This window comes from Cyprinodon tularosa, unplaced genomic scaffold (assembly GCF_016077235.1).
Source record: "Cyprinodon tularosa strain WSP-4 unplaced genomic scaffold, ASM1607723v1 ctg806, whole genome shotgun sequence".
NCBI classification, from domain to species: Eukaryota; Metazoa; Chordata; class Actinopteri; order Cyprinodontiformes; family Cyprinodontidae; genus Cyprinodon; species Cyprinodon tularosa.
Window position 1 is genome coordinate 130,833 of NW_024039570.1, and position 15,885 is coordinate 146,717.

The window sequence follows — 15,885 nt, forward strand, 5'->3', positions numbered from 1 at the left end:
CAGCGCTGTGTCATCTGCGATGTGTCTGTCTCACGGCCAGCTCGCAGGTTTGATTAACTTTGTAATAAATACATGAATAAAGCACAGTCATACTCAGTTTTGGGCCCGCTGTATTTTTAAATACGCAGTAGAGGTATTTAAAGGTAGTAGAGGACATGTACCTGTATATAAAAAACGCGCCCTATAGTCCGGTGAGCCTTATGTGTGTGTTAAATAAAGAAATGGCACACATAACTGAGACTGCGCCTTTTAGTACGGTGCGCCTTATGGTCGTGAAAATACGGTAATAAAGAAAAGCATCTTGAGATATTTATAATGTTGCTGGACATTCCTAACACTTCAGTGTTTCTCATTTTTCCTTTGAGTTTGCATCCAGTAGCTGTGGATGCTTGTTTCTGCTTGTGTTTGTCTTCACTCCATTTAGTCGTGTAATTCCTCAGCAAATAAAGCTCCTCCCCCAACATGCCTCCACCACCTCATAAACACATTTCTGCAAACCTTGTGTAGAACATTTTTCTGCACAAACTCTTTCCTCTTCTCATAGCTGAGATGTCAGAGGAGACGTTTGGAACGGCCGGTTTTGGGTGCGTCCTTAATCGATCCAGTTTAAACTTGCTGGCACATGCATCAAATCTCAAAAGTAGAATTTTTCAGTTTAATCAGGTTAAATTCTGCAGCAGAGGAACATTTTTGATGTTAAAGGAGAAATGCACGACGTGTTCAATCATCACCCATTTTAAACATCCATCTGCTTTCTTCTCTTATCTGAAAGTTTTATCCTAATTTGTTTTGCTATTTTTCCCCCTCTGCTTTCTGCTTAAAGTCCTCTTTTCCATTAGATCATAGCTGAGGTTTTATCCCATTAACAGCGATGCAGAAGCACAATGCCGTCTCTTTGCTGCACTTGCAGGCTCGGTCTTGTGCAGCTTCACAAACGCGGCTTCAGTAATGCTGTTAAACCTGTTTGTTGTGCAGTAATCATGAATCACTTTTGTTTGCAGGTGTGAAAGAACAGGCTTGGATATCCTTTACTAAGCTCTTTTATGTTTAGCATCAGTAACTTTAATGTGCTGTCTAATGGTTTGACTGCGTCTGCAGCTAACTGCACCATAGTGTGTGCACTGTTCTTGTTCTGCTGTGTAGAGTGACTCGTTGGTTCTGGAACCTGGTCTGCCCGTCAAACATTGAGTGTTTAGTGTAAGTTATGTAATATCTCTGGAAAGTTGAGGCCATTGTAGTAGCAGCTTGTCTGAATGTACTACAGAAAGCAGGACACAAGAACAACATATCCTTAAAACCACTGAGGTTTTTAAATGCTTTTGTTTTCTTGCCGCTTGATTTTTGCAGTTTGTACTTTTAACACCACTTCCTCCTTTATAATCAGAAATGGAGATCAGTGCATTTTGTTTTTAGAAAAAAGCACTTGCCTGTTCTGTCCTCAGTTGATGCATGTGGTGCTTTGGGGGAATTTGTGCAGCAGGGGGTTTTGAAGTTATTGCATTCTTCAGTTTGCTCTGTTTACTTTTTATTTTACCAGGTACTTTCATACACTGAAAAAACTGATCCAAAAATCTCTTTAAAAATTGTAACTGCCCTTAATTTGAGCAGGTTATGATGATCTGCCAAAAGAATGAAAATCAAATAAGTATTTGATAATTATTATTATTATTTTGAAATAATAATATGGAGTTTATTTAAACATAAATAATCTTAATCTTTTGCCAAAGTGTCTTACTTGCTTAAATTAAGGAAAAATGAATTCATTTTAAAACAAATGGGGTAATTCCACAACCAGCAAAAACAAACAACCGTAGCCCAGTAAGACTCCAGTGAATATCCAAGGACTTTGTCCTAATGTCTTAAGCCCCTCCCCCTGTGCTTTTCTATGTGTTTCTTAACTGATCTTGTTCCTCTTGCAACTGCAAGAAATGAGGAAAGTTCAATTTCCTGCAGGCCACAGAGGGTTGTGTAAAATAATACGGCCTGAGGTCTGCAGCTGTCTCTGCACGCATATCTAGAGTCATCCAGAGAGCGATGACTGACGCGCTGCATTTAACCCTGTGTTACTGTTGCAGGACTGCTTGCCGTCCAGTTCGGTTGTTGCTGAGAAACGAGTGTTTCCCCCTGTGGTCACCACAGCAGAGGTTGCTATTTGTGGCATTGTTGCTCGGCTGCTGAGTCCCAGCCTAAAAGTCTATTGTTTACACGACACCCACACTGCTGGACTAGTAGTCTGACGGATTTGGGTTAGATCTGGTGTAAACGGTGATTGTGTCTTCTTGGAAGTGATGTAGCATGGGTTTTAGTGTTGAGTGCTGCTGTTTTAACAGTAAATTGTTTAAAGTGGAAATCAGTAGGAACTTTTAATGATGCAACCCATATAAATGTCCAAAGATGTTTCTCTGTATGAAAAGGTACATATCCACTTGGCTTAAAGCATAAAACATGTTGGATTTTTCTGATATTCAGTATTTTATTAAGTTTTATATTTTCACACTTAAGAAGAAAGCACAAAAAACAACCTAAAATAGAGTGACGGACAGGAATGCAGATAAATATTAGCAAACCATTTCAGTCCACAAAGTAATTCACACATTTATAACATTGTAGACGTATAAGAGTGAAGACTGCCCCAGTGTTTTGCCACAACCTAATTTCTGCTGTGCATCTTCTCACATGCCACTTTCTTAATCTTTGTCTCCACGTTTTAAGGTTTTCAGTCCGAGGTCTTTTCTGTGGCGTTAAAATTAAACAACCTTGGGTCACAAATCTAGTATCAAATAATATGAAATCTGTTTAATCAAACTGTGGCCCCTAACTTCTGTCCCCCAACAGGCACAGTCTTAGGCTACGTTCACAGCTGCAGCCTGAGGTGATCCAAATCCGATTTTTTTTTTTTGCCCACATGCGACCTGGATCTGATCTTTTCATGGCTGTCTGAACAACACAGTTCCAATTTATTGCAATGCAACCCAGGCCACTTGGCTAGGTTGCCCTTAATCCGATACGAATCTGATCTTTTCACATGCGACCTGTGTCTGAACGGCCAGGTCGCATTCTTCCAACCTGAACGCCATGAGAAGCCGACATAGGTCACTGTTCTGCGTCTTGCTACACAGAACCGCAAGAAAAACAAACACCGTGGCGGACGATGATGCGGAGAGCAGTAAATATACGCCCCAGCTCTACCATCCATGTTTACTTCCGTAAACACAGAGCACGCTGGCTTGTGACGTCTTTGCGTACTCTACTGCGCATGTGGGACACTTAAGCTGTATCACTGCAGTTCACACATGAGATCACCAACAAGTCGCATATATTTGGAAATGTATACGGCAACGCCAAAAAATCGGATGTCACAAAAAAATCAAGGTCTGCAGTGTGAACATAGCCTAAGTCATTCAGGTGACTTGGCTTGGTCAACCTCCCAGAAAAATACCCCCCCGCCCACCAGTCCATTTAGGAGAGTAGTTACCCATAGCTTCTTGAGGCTAGAGAAAGACAGATGGTATCTCTTATGAATTTTAGGTGGATAAATTTCCTTTTCTCCTCCCTGATTTATAGCCCTTAGCCAGATAGACCCAAGTTCCTTTGTTAAGCTGATTTGCCACATCTTTATGGTCTAAATAAAAGAATCATAAAAAAAATGAAACTAAAGGTGCTTGGATTTAGTTTTTAAACCTCAAAAGAAATTAAATGTGAACATTTTTTGATCTGGTCTCTGTCACCATCTGTACAAAAGTTTTTCATCCTTCCTTTACTTCTTGCTAACTCTTCTCTCCTTTTGAATTCATCCCTTCTTTTTTGACTTTTTTATTGTTCTCCTTATCTTCCTTCCATTCTTATTTGCCTTCTGTCATATTTTATTGCTTCCTTCTGCTCTTGCTTCCTTTCCCATTGGCCTTGCTTCCTCGGCTTCCTTCCTTTCTTGTTAGTTTTCTTTCCTCCTTGTTGCTTCTTATGGCTTCCTCTCAGATTTAAGCTGAAGGGCCTGTCGTAATTTACAAAACAAATTCATGTTAAGCTGAAACAATAATGGTCAAAAAAAGGTTTAGGAACTCTGAACCAGGGAGTCTGGAAAAATGAGAAGTTGAGAGATGAGACTCTTTTCCACATCTTGCTTTTATTGGCTTTACTTTGCATTCTGTTGTCAAATATTTTGTACTGTAATGATGATGGAAAATCCCAAACTTTTAACAATTTAAGAGAGAAACTAAGGAATCTGTGGCCAATTTTTTGCTTCTCTCCTCCTGCAGGGCTCCAGAGATCATTTTGGGTCTGCCGTTTTGTGAGGCCATTGACATGTGGTCGCTTGGCTGCGTGATCGCCGAACTCTTCTTGGGCTGGCCCCTTTACCCTGGAGCACTGGAATATGACCAGGTAACAAGCTATTTACACATAATGAAGGGAAGAAAGACTCCTACTGTCTTTATCGTTTGCTCAAGGTCTTTTTCTGTATGACTGGAGTTTAGCAAACTAAACAGAAAACCCATCTGCAGCTCAAACAGGCAAGAAAAATAGTACTTGCAATGTGTGATTATCTTCCCATGGAGGGGTAATGTGTGGTCTGAACTGCACAACTGGGACTGGAATCCCCAGGCAAGGAAGAGGGAGCATGGGAACAGGCCCCGGCTCCATTCACAGAGGAGAACTGCGTCGTCCTGTGTTTAGCCATGCACAACTCGGGATTAGAGAGGGTTAATTAAAAAGTGTTATAAACAAACTTGGACACTCATAAATCTAGAAAATAAACAGTTTTGCAGTAAACAGAGGTGGGTAGAGTATCCAATATTTGCACTCAAGTAAGATAAGTCCACTCAAGATTAAGGCCACTAAAAGTTAAATGTTGTAAACAAGCAATGGTTTTAAAAGCATGTAGTAAAAAGGCTTCAAAAGTACAGAATAATGTTGGATCATAATGTCTAAAAAATACAAACACACTTAATTTGCAAAATGTATTTTCTTTTTCAAAGACTGAAAAATTACATGATCACTGGAAAAAATTAAAATCTAGATAAGTCATTTTTTCTTAAAAAAATAAATGCATTTGTTCTTAAAAGGTAAAATAGACATGTTGCCAATGGAACAAGAATTGCATTGTCTTATTTCAAGTGCATTTTATATAAATATCTTGTTTTAAGAGTAGAAATAGTACTCCAATGACAAATTGTCCCATTTACCTACTCAAATTAAATACTAGCCTGGTAAACCAGACTAAATATGAGATTAAATGTTTAATTTAGTCTGGCCCCGATGTCTGATGAATGAGACATCGGAAGATTTTTGATGAGAACCCTTTTTTTCAAACCATGTCTGTGCCTATTGGCCAACGCTCTGACCAATGAGAACTGTTCAATAGTTGGTGCCATATTCCTTGTTGTGCTTTCTCCAGCGTCGTGTAGCTTTGTCGTCACGCCCTCCAAACCCCGCCCGCTTTGCATCCAAAAAATTCAAAACACATCTCTGCGTTGTGATTGGCCCACCAGTTCTAGGGAACTGATTGAAGCTAGACCACTTGCAGGCCAAAATGATTTTGGCCGCTGGTGGGTGGGGCTAGTTTACTAGACTAGGTTAATGTACTTGATTTAATAATTTTTTTTTACTTATCTTTAGATTGTTTTTGCAGTGATGGTCAGAGGCCGGACGCATCTAGGATTAGCAATACTTTGAAGTACAGTCTATGAAAATAACTTTTAAAAATAAAACATTTTTTTTTTATATATTTCTCCTTTACATGTATCAAGTTGGTACCCACATCTGGTGGTAACCCTACCATTGTGTGACAGATTAATATTAGTTTTGTTTTCTTAAGTTGGACTGGTCCTCAAACATGGTGGGCTTGAAAAGGTTTACATTAACGGGCCGTGTCAGGACGCGCACCCACACGAGCACATTGAGACCCCCCCCCCCAAAAAAGCACGCCGTTGTAAGCCAAGGCCCGCTGCAGTTCCACTCTACACAGCAAAATGTATTTATAAACGGAGGGTAGACGGGCGCATATCCGTGCACACACACCGAGTTTGGTTCCCGTTCAGTGCCTCATCAGCAGGTTCTCAGTCCAGTGCTCTCTGGCTGCTCGGTGTGTTTGTTCTAGGCTGCAGACACGTGCATGCCCACTCACACTCACAGACAGATAGGGGAACCTCATTGCATCTATTCATAGCAGCAACGCACCGGTATCATGTTATTGTTGGGGGGGTTTATAAACTGATGAAATCCACAAAGGTTAATGAAGGCTGGAAGCTGCAGAAGCTTTCGTTTTCATGTTTGGGTTCAAGTACTGCTTATCAGAAAAGTTTGTTTAACAGCTATTCTAACGTTATGCCTGTTCTCAAACTGACGTGTTTTAATCTTCTGAACAGAATATTCATTCTCATTTCCATCTTATCCATAACTTTCAGTCTTTGCCATGAGGGGACATGTTACAAAAGAAGGCCATATTTGTCCAAAGGTTTTTTTTTTCCATAGTAGTGAGGTGGTTAAAACATTATTGAGGATTTGGTATAAAATGAGCAAAAAAGGCAGAAAATATGAAATTTTTTTGGGTAGGTATTGAATTTATTTCCTAGTGGATCTCTCAATAGATATTTTTTATTTTATTTTATTTTACATTTGTTGATAATTATAAATACAAAAAAGAAAAACACTAGAAAACCAAGCCTAGTAATTCACTTACTTTGACTCAGCTTTAGGTTATGAATCAATAATATTTAAGACTTCACCTATTGGTTATTTTAGAAATCCATGAATCTGTCATTTGTTTTTTTCATTTAATATAAAAAGATGCATTAAGTACTTAAAAATGAAAAGGAAAAAAGCTGTATGTTGGAAAAACCATATCTCAGTATCATGTTTACATTTGATCACTTCTGCACTTCAAGAAATGGAAAAATCTTGAGAGCTGTACTGATTGAAATTAGTTTTTTTATATACACTATGTGTACAAAATGACAAAGTTTGTCGTAATCTAAGTAAGTTAATCTTTCTAAATAAACATTTGGAATACAGAAAAAAAAACTTTATTGCACTTTTTTAAAGGAATTGCAGTGACAAAACGTAAAAAAAAAAATATGTAAGATACATTATCAATGGTTACAAATCCATTATGATTACACAAGTAATGAATTAGTTAGATTAATCGCGATTAATCCAATTAATTGTTTCCGCCATACGAATAACATAACTTAACAGTCAAATATGAGAGCATTTGACTAATAATTGCAGAAGGGATAGAAATGAGGAATTTCCCCATGTTCAGTCTATAAACGCATCAAGTCGTTTGATGCACTTTATTTTGAATTGACTGTAAATGCTGTTATCCGTTCTGATGTATAAATAGAGCAACCGTTTTGAACTGACTAACTTATGATGGTTATAAAATTACATCTTTTAAAAAAAACAGCAACAGATTTTATTCTGTTTTTTTGGTTCATTCCAGTCATCAAACCTCAAAGGAAAATGGATCCATATTAGAGAGGAAAAGCTGCTGTTTTTCCATTCTTTCACTGAATTAAATATCAGAAAACATGCAGCCATCTAATGTGATGCTGAATTATTTCATTTATTTGTAAAAAAAAAAAAAAAAAAAAGTAAAACAATCTATGATATTTAGGGTTATTTCAACCAAAGCTTCAATGATCTCAAACGTCCATCAGAGTTGACCAGGTTTGCTCTTTCAGATATGACCGTTTCCAGGGCTGCAATAATAGAAACAATAAGTGGAAGTAATCGGATTCACTGAATGAAATTCAGGTTATTAACTGAAGGGGTTCCGACATTTTCTACTCCCTTTCTCAGCATCTCCTGGTTTTCTTCCGTTTCCTTAGATCCGGTACATCTCCCAGACGCAGGGCCTGCCTGCAATGCAGCTGCTCAACAAGGGGACGAAGACCACACGTTTCTTCACCAAAGAGTCAGACTCTCCCTACGCCTCCTGGAGACTAAAAGTATGCAGCTCACATCATGCAAATACACACCATCACAACATTATGGGGATGTCATATTTTACTCTTTATCTGGTTCTTGGTGGGTAAAGTGAGCTCTGGTTAATGAGTCATGGGGGAGAGTAAGAACTGAGGGGAAATAGCTGAGAATATTTTATGGAGATTCTTGGGTCTACCGGTAGGAAACAGCTGCTTGTCAAAACAGGACAGAGCCAGAACAGCCTGCGGAAAGCTCAGGGAAGCACAAAGCTGTGTTGAGACAATGTTCTGAGGTTCCTGTGTACAAAGTTTAGACAAATTTAAGCTTATCTTTTTCTCACCATAGAGAAAAAAAACAAGTTTAAACCCTGTCATAAAGGAGATCGACATTCTGACAGCCTACCACTCTCTGATATTCTGACGGTTTTGACCTTCCCCTGCTTATCAGTCAAACTTATCCTTATCCAAACTTATCCTTATCCTTATTGACCACATGATTTTTATGTTGTTTATTTTTATCTTTGATTTTATTGACCACATGATTTTTATGGTTGATTTTTATCTTTGATTTTATTTGCACTGTGTAGCACTTTGAGATTTTTCTTAATGAAAAGTGCGGTACAAAATTGGATTTATTATTATTATTATTATTATTATCCTAAAGCAGAATGTCTTTTAACACGTGAAGCTTTCCATGTGCTCGTAATCTTTACTCTACCATCCTAGGGTGTAAGAAAAAGTTTACAGGCGTAAGACAAACCAGCCAGCTTATCTTAGTGAAAGTCGTCACGTGTGTGACCTCTGTGATCGTTGACCTTTATTTCCTGTTTGTTTTTGTTTTTTTTCTACAGACGACAGAGGAGCATGAGAAAGAGACGGGACTTAAATCCAAAGAGGCCAGAAAGTACATATTCAGCTGTCTGGATGACATAGCACACGTAGGTCCAACAAGAATGGACCTGAAATGATCCAAACAAAAAACATCCATATATAAATCGAATATGTTGCCTTTAAACAAATGTTTCTTTGTGCTTTGACCGTAAAGTTTCCTGTCTTCATGCCTCAGGTGAACCTGGTGTTGAGTCCTGATACCAGCGACATGCAGGCAGAGAAGGCAGACCGGCGCGAGTTTGTCTCTCTCCTGAAGACCATGCTGTTGATCGATGCCGAGGACAGGACCGTCCCCTCCAGTGTCCTTAATCACCCCTTCCTCACCATGACTCATCTGTTGGACTACCCTCACAGCAACCAGTACGGCTGTTTATCTGCTACCACAGCCTATCATTTGTTTTCTTTCTTACCCCTAAACTTTTTCCTCTTTTCTTATCTAATAACAAACAAACCTAAATGTTGACATTGGGATTTTTTCTATGATTAAGCAGCTTTTGAGAGCAAAGGGACGTCATGAATTCAAAGGAACATAAAGGAAGATAGATATTTAGAGGAGGATAAAGTTTAAAGGAATAGTACACCCTAAACATGATTAGCCTTCATTTTCTACTCACCCCCATGCTGAACAACACTCTGGAGTACTTTTTTGATATCTCAAATGCATCTGGAGATCTGGGAGGCTTCTTGCTGTCTGCTGACATTCAAATAATGGAGGTCTATGGTGCCCGAGGCAGAAAGGTCCATAAAAGTCCACAAAAAACGTGTCAATATTCCTCCATACTGCTCGTCCAATGTATTCCAAGTGTCCTGAGTGGGTAGCGTCCATAATTTACTCGAAACGAAGTCATTTAGAATGTTTTTAGAGCATAAACAGTAGTGTATAGGATTTCCTGAAAGCGAGTTCACGAGTCTACGGAAACCGCGGCAGACCAAACCAGATGAAAGTGCGCATTCAGCTCGGCAAAGAACTCATGCTCTTCCTCAACACTGAAGTCCTCAGACATTTTTCTTTCGTTGTTTCTTTCTTTGCACAGGTAAACAGCACATTTCTTCTTCTACGCTTGCATTATCTGTAGAGCAGACGCTGAATGCGCACTTTCATCTGGTTTGGTCTGCCGCGGTTTCCGTAGACTCGTGAACGCGCTTTCAGGAAATCCTATACACTACTGTTTATGCTCTAAAAACATTCTAAATGACTTTGTTTCGAGTAAATTCTGGACGCTACCCACTCAGGACACTTGGAATACATTGGACGAGCAGTATGGAGGAATATTGACACGTTTTTTGTGGACTTTTATGGACCTTTCTGCCTCGGGCGCCATAGACCTCCATTATTTGAATGTCAGCAGACAGCAAGAAGCCTCCCAGATCTCCAGATGCATTTGAGATATCAAAAAAGTACTCCAGAGTGTTGTTCAGCATGGGGGTGAGTAGAAAATGAAGGCTAATCATGTTTTGGGTGTACTATTCCTTTAACGATATGTTACGGTCTGAATGGAACTCGGAGCTCTGTTCAATATATTATTTACGGAAAAGTCTGGTCACCCAGGAATAATCAATGGATCATTATTTATACCTAAAACTAATATATTTGCAGTGGTTTAATAAATTTAGCATTAATCAGTAAAAAAATAAAATATTAATTTTCGTCACGGTGCGGTAAGCCTAGCGCAATTCTCCCCACTGTACAACCAAAATCAATGGGAACTAATAGGCACATCTGCAAACAACAATTATTTAAGATTTCCAGAGGACTTCACCACTGAAATTCACCAGAGCCATAGTTAAACTGACAATGCCCACGTGCATCGCAGCTGGATATTGTAAGGAGGATTTGCCATCGAACTTCTGGCCAGAGAAAAAACCCGTAATATGTAGCCAACATTTGGAAGAAGAATGTTCTCAAGATGACTTGGATAATAGCGCGTTGTGACAAACACTAGATACTAGATACAGCACTGGGACTTATTCAACTGCCGATACCGCACCGTGACGTTACAAACCAGTAGGTGGCAGTGATCTTTAACAAACATGGAGGCCTCCAGTAAAGCACATTCAAATGAAAATTGCTCTTAATTTAAAGCACCTTTTTATTGAACAGTATGTAATCATTTCATATTTAAAGTACTATCAGAAGTTTATATTCTGAATATGAGCGGACTTCTCCTTTTTAAAAACGAGTGTAACTGTACGTATGTAAACTGCATGTGAAAACCTGGAAGAGACAGAGCATCACACCGCACTTCTCAGATCTTTATTTTTAAAGAAATATAAAAAACAGCTTTGTTTTAATTTCATATCTTTTATAAACTATATAGAATTAGAATAATAAAAGGAGTAGGACACATTTCAGTCATGTAAGAGAGGATCCATCTCGAAGGCGAGCAGCATTCAAGACGGCGTTAGTGAATGTGCAATGAGCAGAAAGTGATCACATCGATTTATACACGTCGCTGCACATGGCAGAACATTCCTGAGGAACACATGTGGGAGGCAGAAAGTAAAGAACCTTGGGAGACCTTTTCTCACAGGAACCAGGCAGGAAAAACGACTATTTATCTTTAACCAAAGAGATAACAGTTCACACTCCTAATCTGTACCAGTGGCATTGCATTTTGAATGAAGAGGAAGCTTCCAGGTTCATCTGGGCTACATCAAAGTCTGTGTTGACAAAATGAAAGATTTTGTTTATGGATGGGATTTTCTCATAACGCCACCCTCCTCTCTCAGTGTTCAATCATCGTTCCGCATCATGGACATGTGTCACACCCGGCCCAGCAGCGCCGTCTTTGATGCATTGAACCAGAACACCATTCATCTGCCCAGAGCCCCCTTAGCTCCAGCTGGGTCCTCTGGCCTTCCAATGAGCTACGGCAACATGCAGGTCCATACCCAGGTAGGTTGTTTCAGACACATCATCTTCTGCATATAGTGTTGCTGTAGATTAAAGGCTTCATGGTTGGTTGTCATTAATTCTGCTTTTCTTTCTCTTAAACGTTTCCAATCCAGTCGATCTCCCAGTCTGCCACATCCTTGTTGCATCCTGGGATAGCTTTAACAGGAAACGGGCAGTTCGGGTGCAATGACTCCTTCCCGCCTGCCCTCCTCCTCTGTCCTCCCACAATGCAAGGTATGAAGATCCAGCTACATCCCTCCTATAATGATGGTTTATTGTTTTAAAATGTGATTCCACTGAAAAAGGCTAGAAATGTTGAATGTCTATATTCTTTCCAAAGGTAACCTTAATCAGCCGGCAACCTATTCTGTCCCCATGGTAACTCAGGCCCCTCCCATACAACCTCTACCTGTGAGGCCTGGAGTAATAGCTCAGGTAAGATGCACACTCATTCATACAGCGTTTAGAGCGTGTTTCCATTTTAATGTTCATACACTCGATTCAAGAGTCGGACCCTGACTGTCTTTACAGTTAATTTCTGATCACTGATCTGATATCAACAGTTATATCACTGATAGTAGAGATGAACTGAATAGATAACCCATTTTAAAGTTTTTTTAGAATTAATTAGTTTATTGATTTTTCTGGACTGTGACAATAAACATTGCTTTAAGGGGACCAGAATTAACCAATAAGCCATGTCTCATCTGATTTCTCTGGAAACATGAACATTGTAAATCAAAGTAGAGCCCAGTAAGAAAAGTGTAGAAACCGTAACTTTAACAGCACTCTGTTGCTTTTGAAAGAAAGGCTAACTTAATCTGAGATTGGATGTATTAAATGGTTGTTCAGGTCAATATGCAGGACTTGGTGCGTATCGATTCTCCATGTGGACCTCTATTCTCAGAACTCGCTAAAGCCAGGCTTACACTGTGCGAGTTTTTTTTTTTTTGCCCTTTTCAGGCCGACTTTCTCCTTGTACGAGAATTTTTCGATCGGGCCGACTTTCAGCCTGATCGTGCGTCGTGTACACGGGGTAACGAGGGGCGATCAGCCTCTCAATACCACCTCCGGATCAGGAGTTGTGAGGCTGGGAGAAAATCAAACATGTTTGATATAGTCTGACGCACAGTGGACAAACAATGAATCTTCTTCTTCTTCCTCTCAGATGTAAACACAGAAGCATGGCGGCGGTGCGAGTGAAAAGGAGTTCTTTCTGTTAAAATGACAGACCGCAGTAGCCATGTTTGCTCAGCCATGTCTTTGTCCAAATACCTTGTTGTCTTTTCTATTTAGGGCTTTCAGCACAAAATTGCACAAATTGCCAAGGCAGCGCGTTTCACTCTAGTGGCTTCCGGAGAGACGAGTCCGAGTAGCGCCATCTCACTGTGGAACTGAGTCCAACGTGGTTTTTAGACGTACAGTGTGAGCAGGTAGATCGCATCAGAGCGTCGGGTCGCACAGTGTGGGAACATACACCATGTAAACAGCTGTTAACTTTTAAACACTGCAGATTCGTGGAACAGTGACTTGTATCTGCGTGCAACGATTGAAAAAAATGTCTGGCTGTATCTCAGATCTTCTTAAACACCAGAGCTAACTTAGCTCAAAGTTGTTAGCCACCAAAACAGATCTGACTGTTAGCTGATCAGACATACTACTAGGTTGTCTGATATGGGATTTAATCTAGGGGGTGAATGTTTCCTTGCCTTTATCAGGGACTCTGTGGTCTGCTGTTGGAACCAGAACCATGGAGGGAGATGGTTTGATTGTCAAGCACAGTGCGGTGGTGCCAGTCGCTTTCAGCAGCACTAACCCTAGAAGTTGCAGGTGTAGCCCCATAGTGGCTAACAGTTGCAGTGTTGCTTTAATGCATTTTAAATTGTTTTTTTTTCTTATTTCTTGCAGCAGGCCTGGTCTGGCCGAGGCCAGCAGCTGCTGGTGCCAGCAGCGTGGCAGCAGATGACTCCTGTGGGGCCCCCACCCTCTCACCCACCTCAACCGCCCCCTCCTGCCCTTACCGGTGACACCACGGCTGGACCACAAAGGATAGGTGACTGGGGGTGAGTCTTAGTCATTCCAAACGTTTAGGAAAGTGCACACCTGTAAAACGTGGACTCAATGGAAATATGTTGTAATTTTAACTTTATTATTTAAAAATCAGATTTTAATTATTTTGCTTACTCAAATTAAGACTTTATTTACTTATTCAGTGCATTTGTATAAAACTTCTTTATTTTTTTTATTTCAGAAAAGCTCGCCCACACAACAGCCACTACAGCGCAGTGATGCAGCAGCCTCTCCTGACCAATCAGATGCCATCCCTTTCTGCACATCAGCCAATCAACATCGGCATAGCTCATGTTGTGTGGCCGCAACCAGCCAATAAACGGAACAGACAAGGGCACAACCGGTGAGCTTCTGCCTCCTATATTTAAACTGCTCCAACATCTGGTTTGATCTGACCTTTTGATCGTTTTCCATGAAAGGAACCTGTCCCACCCTAGCAACGTTCAAGTATCAGCATGTCGGTCTCCCAAAATGGCCGACGTCGTCGGGCATGCAGTGGCAGGAAGAGGGCAGCCGCAGAGGGAGGCGCCCCTGGTGGAATCCCGACGACCAGATATCCAAAAAACAAATGTGGAAAAAGATGGCCCAGAGCTGAAAGAAAACTGCTTTAAAGAGACAACGGCAAGTGGAAACAGACAGTTAGACGCGTCCAGGCAGCCGCAACGCGACGTGGCGGTCCTGATGGCCGACACGCCGAGTCCGGCTCCCAGCGTGATCAGTATCCGTAGCGATCTGAGTGAAGAAGAGGACCAGGTGGGAAACGAAGGCGGTCAGGGATGCCATCTGAATCAGTGAGTAAAGATAAAACAGCTGCTGTGACACTGCCGTGGTGACAGTTGATCCTCTGCATTGATGTAAAATAAATCTACTAAATCACCAACAGATGTAAAGGAAAATGTGGATGTGAGGCTTGCAGAAACACCAGTGTGTCGATGGAGAGGGTGTGTTCCCTCAGCAGCCCTGACAGCAGCCTCAGCACCAGTTCCTTCGCCTCCAACTCTCTGCAGTCCAGCCCTTCCGTCTCACCGTGCAAAAGGCCAAACAGGTAGCCCCCTGACGCAAACAAAGAGCTACCCGTCTGTTCCCATCAGCGCAGATGAGGCGCAGAGGGTCACCTTTAGCTTTAGCACCATTTTGTTTGACATTTTCTGTACTGTGCATGAAACAAGCTGCAGGGATTTTAGATGAGCTGTGTGAACTTTGTGGTCTTATCAATATGCTTTTTCATTTTTAAATAAGTAGCAATGTAAATGACATGAATAATCCCAAACTAAGTCCTATCTATTTTTACCTTTAAGAATAAATAGCAGCGCCTTTTAGTGGATAAAGGCAACATTAAAACAATGACAGAAATAACTTTATAGTGAATGTTATCAATTAATTTAATCAAACATATTTTAATCTAATCTAAAAAAATGGACAGTTCGTTTTAAGCAAAATGTTTGTTTACATCCTCACAGATCAGCCCTACCATCAACCTTGCTTTTAGTTTGGCTGTTAGGTTCAGGGCTAAATTCTTTTCTCTGCCTACATCCCCCAGAATGCCATGTGGTTCTGGATGGAGTTCAGTGGAATTATTGAACATTTTATAATGTATTTTCTTCTTCTATTGATCAGTTTTATTCATAGGCTAAAGAATTTAATCTAGTATTGTTCAAATTTTAAGAAAAGACTGATAATATTCTTTCTCAGTCAAAAATTCAACATTTCATATCACTTCCTCGGTTACTTTGATGAAGGTTACAAAGTTTGCTAATCCACCTTATTGTGACTCTAGGAAGAATTAATGTTCACTGTTCTTCAGTAATATGGTTGTCATATTCTAACAGTTTATTTTATTGTTGGGAGGCATCAAAGTGAGCCGTCGATCCACAGCCTGCATTGTCAGTCAGTGTAGTTGCTGTGAAAAGCAGAATTTATTTATTTTAAGACACTTGTAATCCAGTGAATGTTACTAGTTTGAGTTTTGGTAAAATGTTAAAATCAACCTACAACAAATGGATCCGCATGACTAGCTGGATTCGTTGCGCACAAACTCTTGGTGAGATGACATCTAAAAGAAAGAAAGATTAAGCCCTCCTGGGTTCACTTCAGTTCTGGGTCATT

At 40.3% G+C, this 15,885-nt stretch overlaps 1 protein-coding gene across 2 annotated transcripts in view; it reads left to right on the forward strand.

Annotated features, from left to right (window-relative positions):
- The window catches only part of LOC119774258 (homeodomain-interacting protein kinase 3-like), a 49,257-nt gene that overhangs the window by 25,731 nt on the left and 7,641 nt on the right, over window positions 1-15,885 (forward strand). The window contains exons 5-15 of one of the 2 annotated variants that reach the window (XM_038271686.1): window positions 4,257-4,380; window positions 7,827-7,946; window positions 8,774-8,860; window positions 8,989-9,173; window positions 11,544-11,709; window positions 11,823-11,943; window positions 12,050-12,144; window positions 13,621-13,772; window positions 13,961-14,122; window positions 14,199-14,570; window positions 14,663-14,824. In XM_038271686.1, coding sequence (XP_038127614.1) covers window positions 4,257-4,380; window positions 7,827-7,946; window positions 8,774-8,860; window positions 8,989-9,173; window positions 11,544-11,709; window positions 11,823-11,943; window positions 12,050-12,144; window positions 13,621-13,772; window positions 13,961-14,122; window positions 14,199-14,570; window positions 14,663-14,824 — 1,746 coding nt within the window. Of the gene's footprint in view, window positions 1-4,256; window positions 4,381-7,826; window positions 7,947-8,773; window positions 8,861-8,988; window positions 9,174-11,543; window positions 11,710-11,822; window positions 11,944-12,049; window positions 12,145-13,617; window positions 13,773-13,960; window positions 14,123-14,198; window positions 14,571-14,662; window positions 14,825-15,885 lie in introns of both variants that reach the window. The other variant, XM_038271685.1, reaches the window with a different exon arrangement.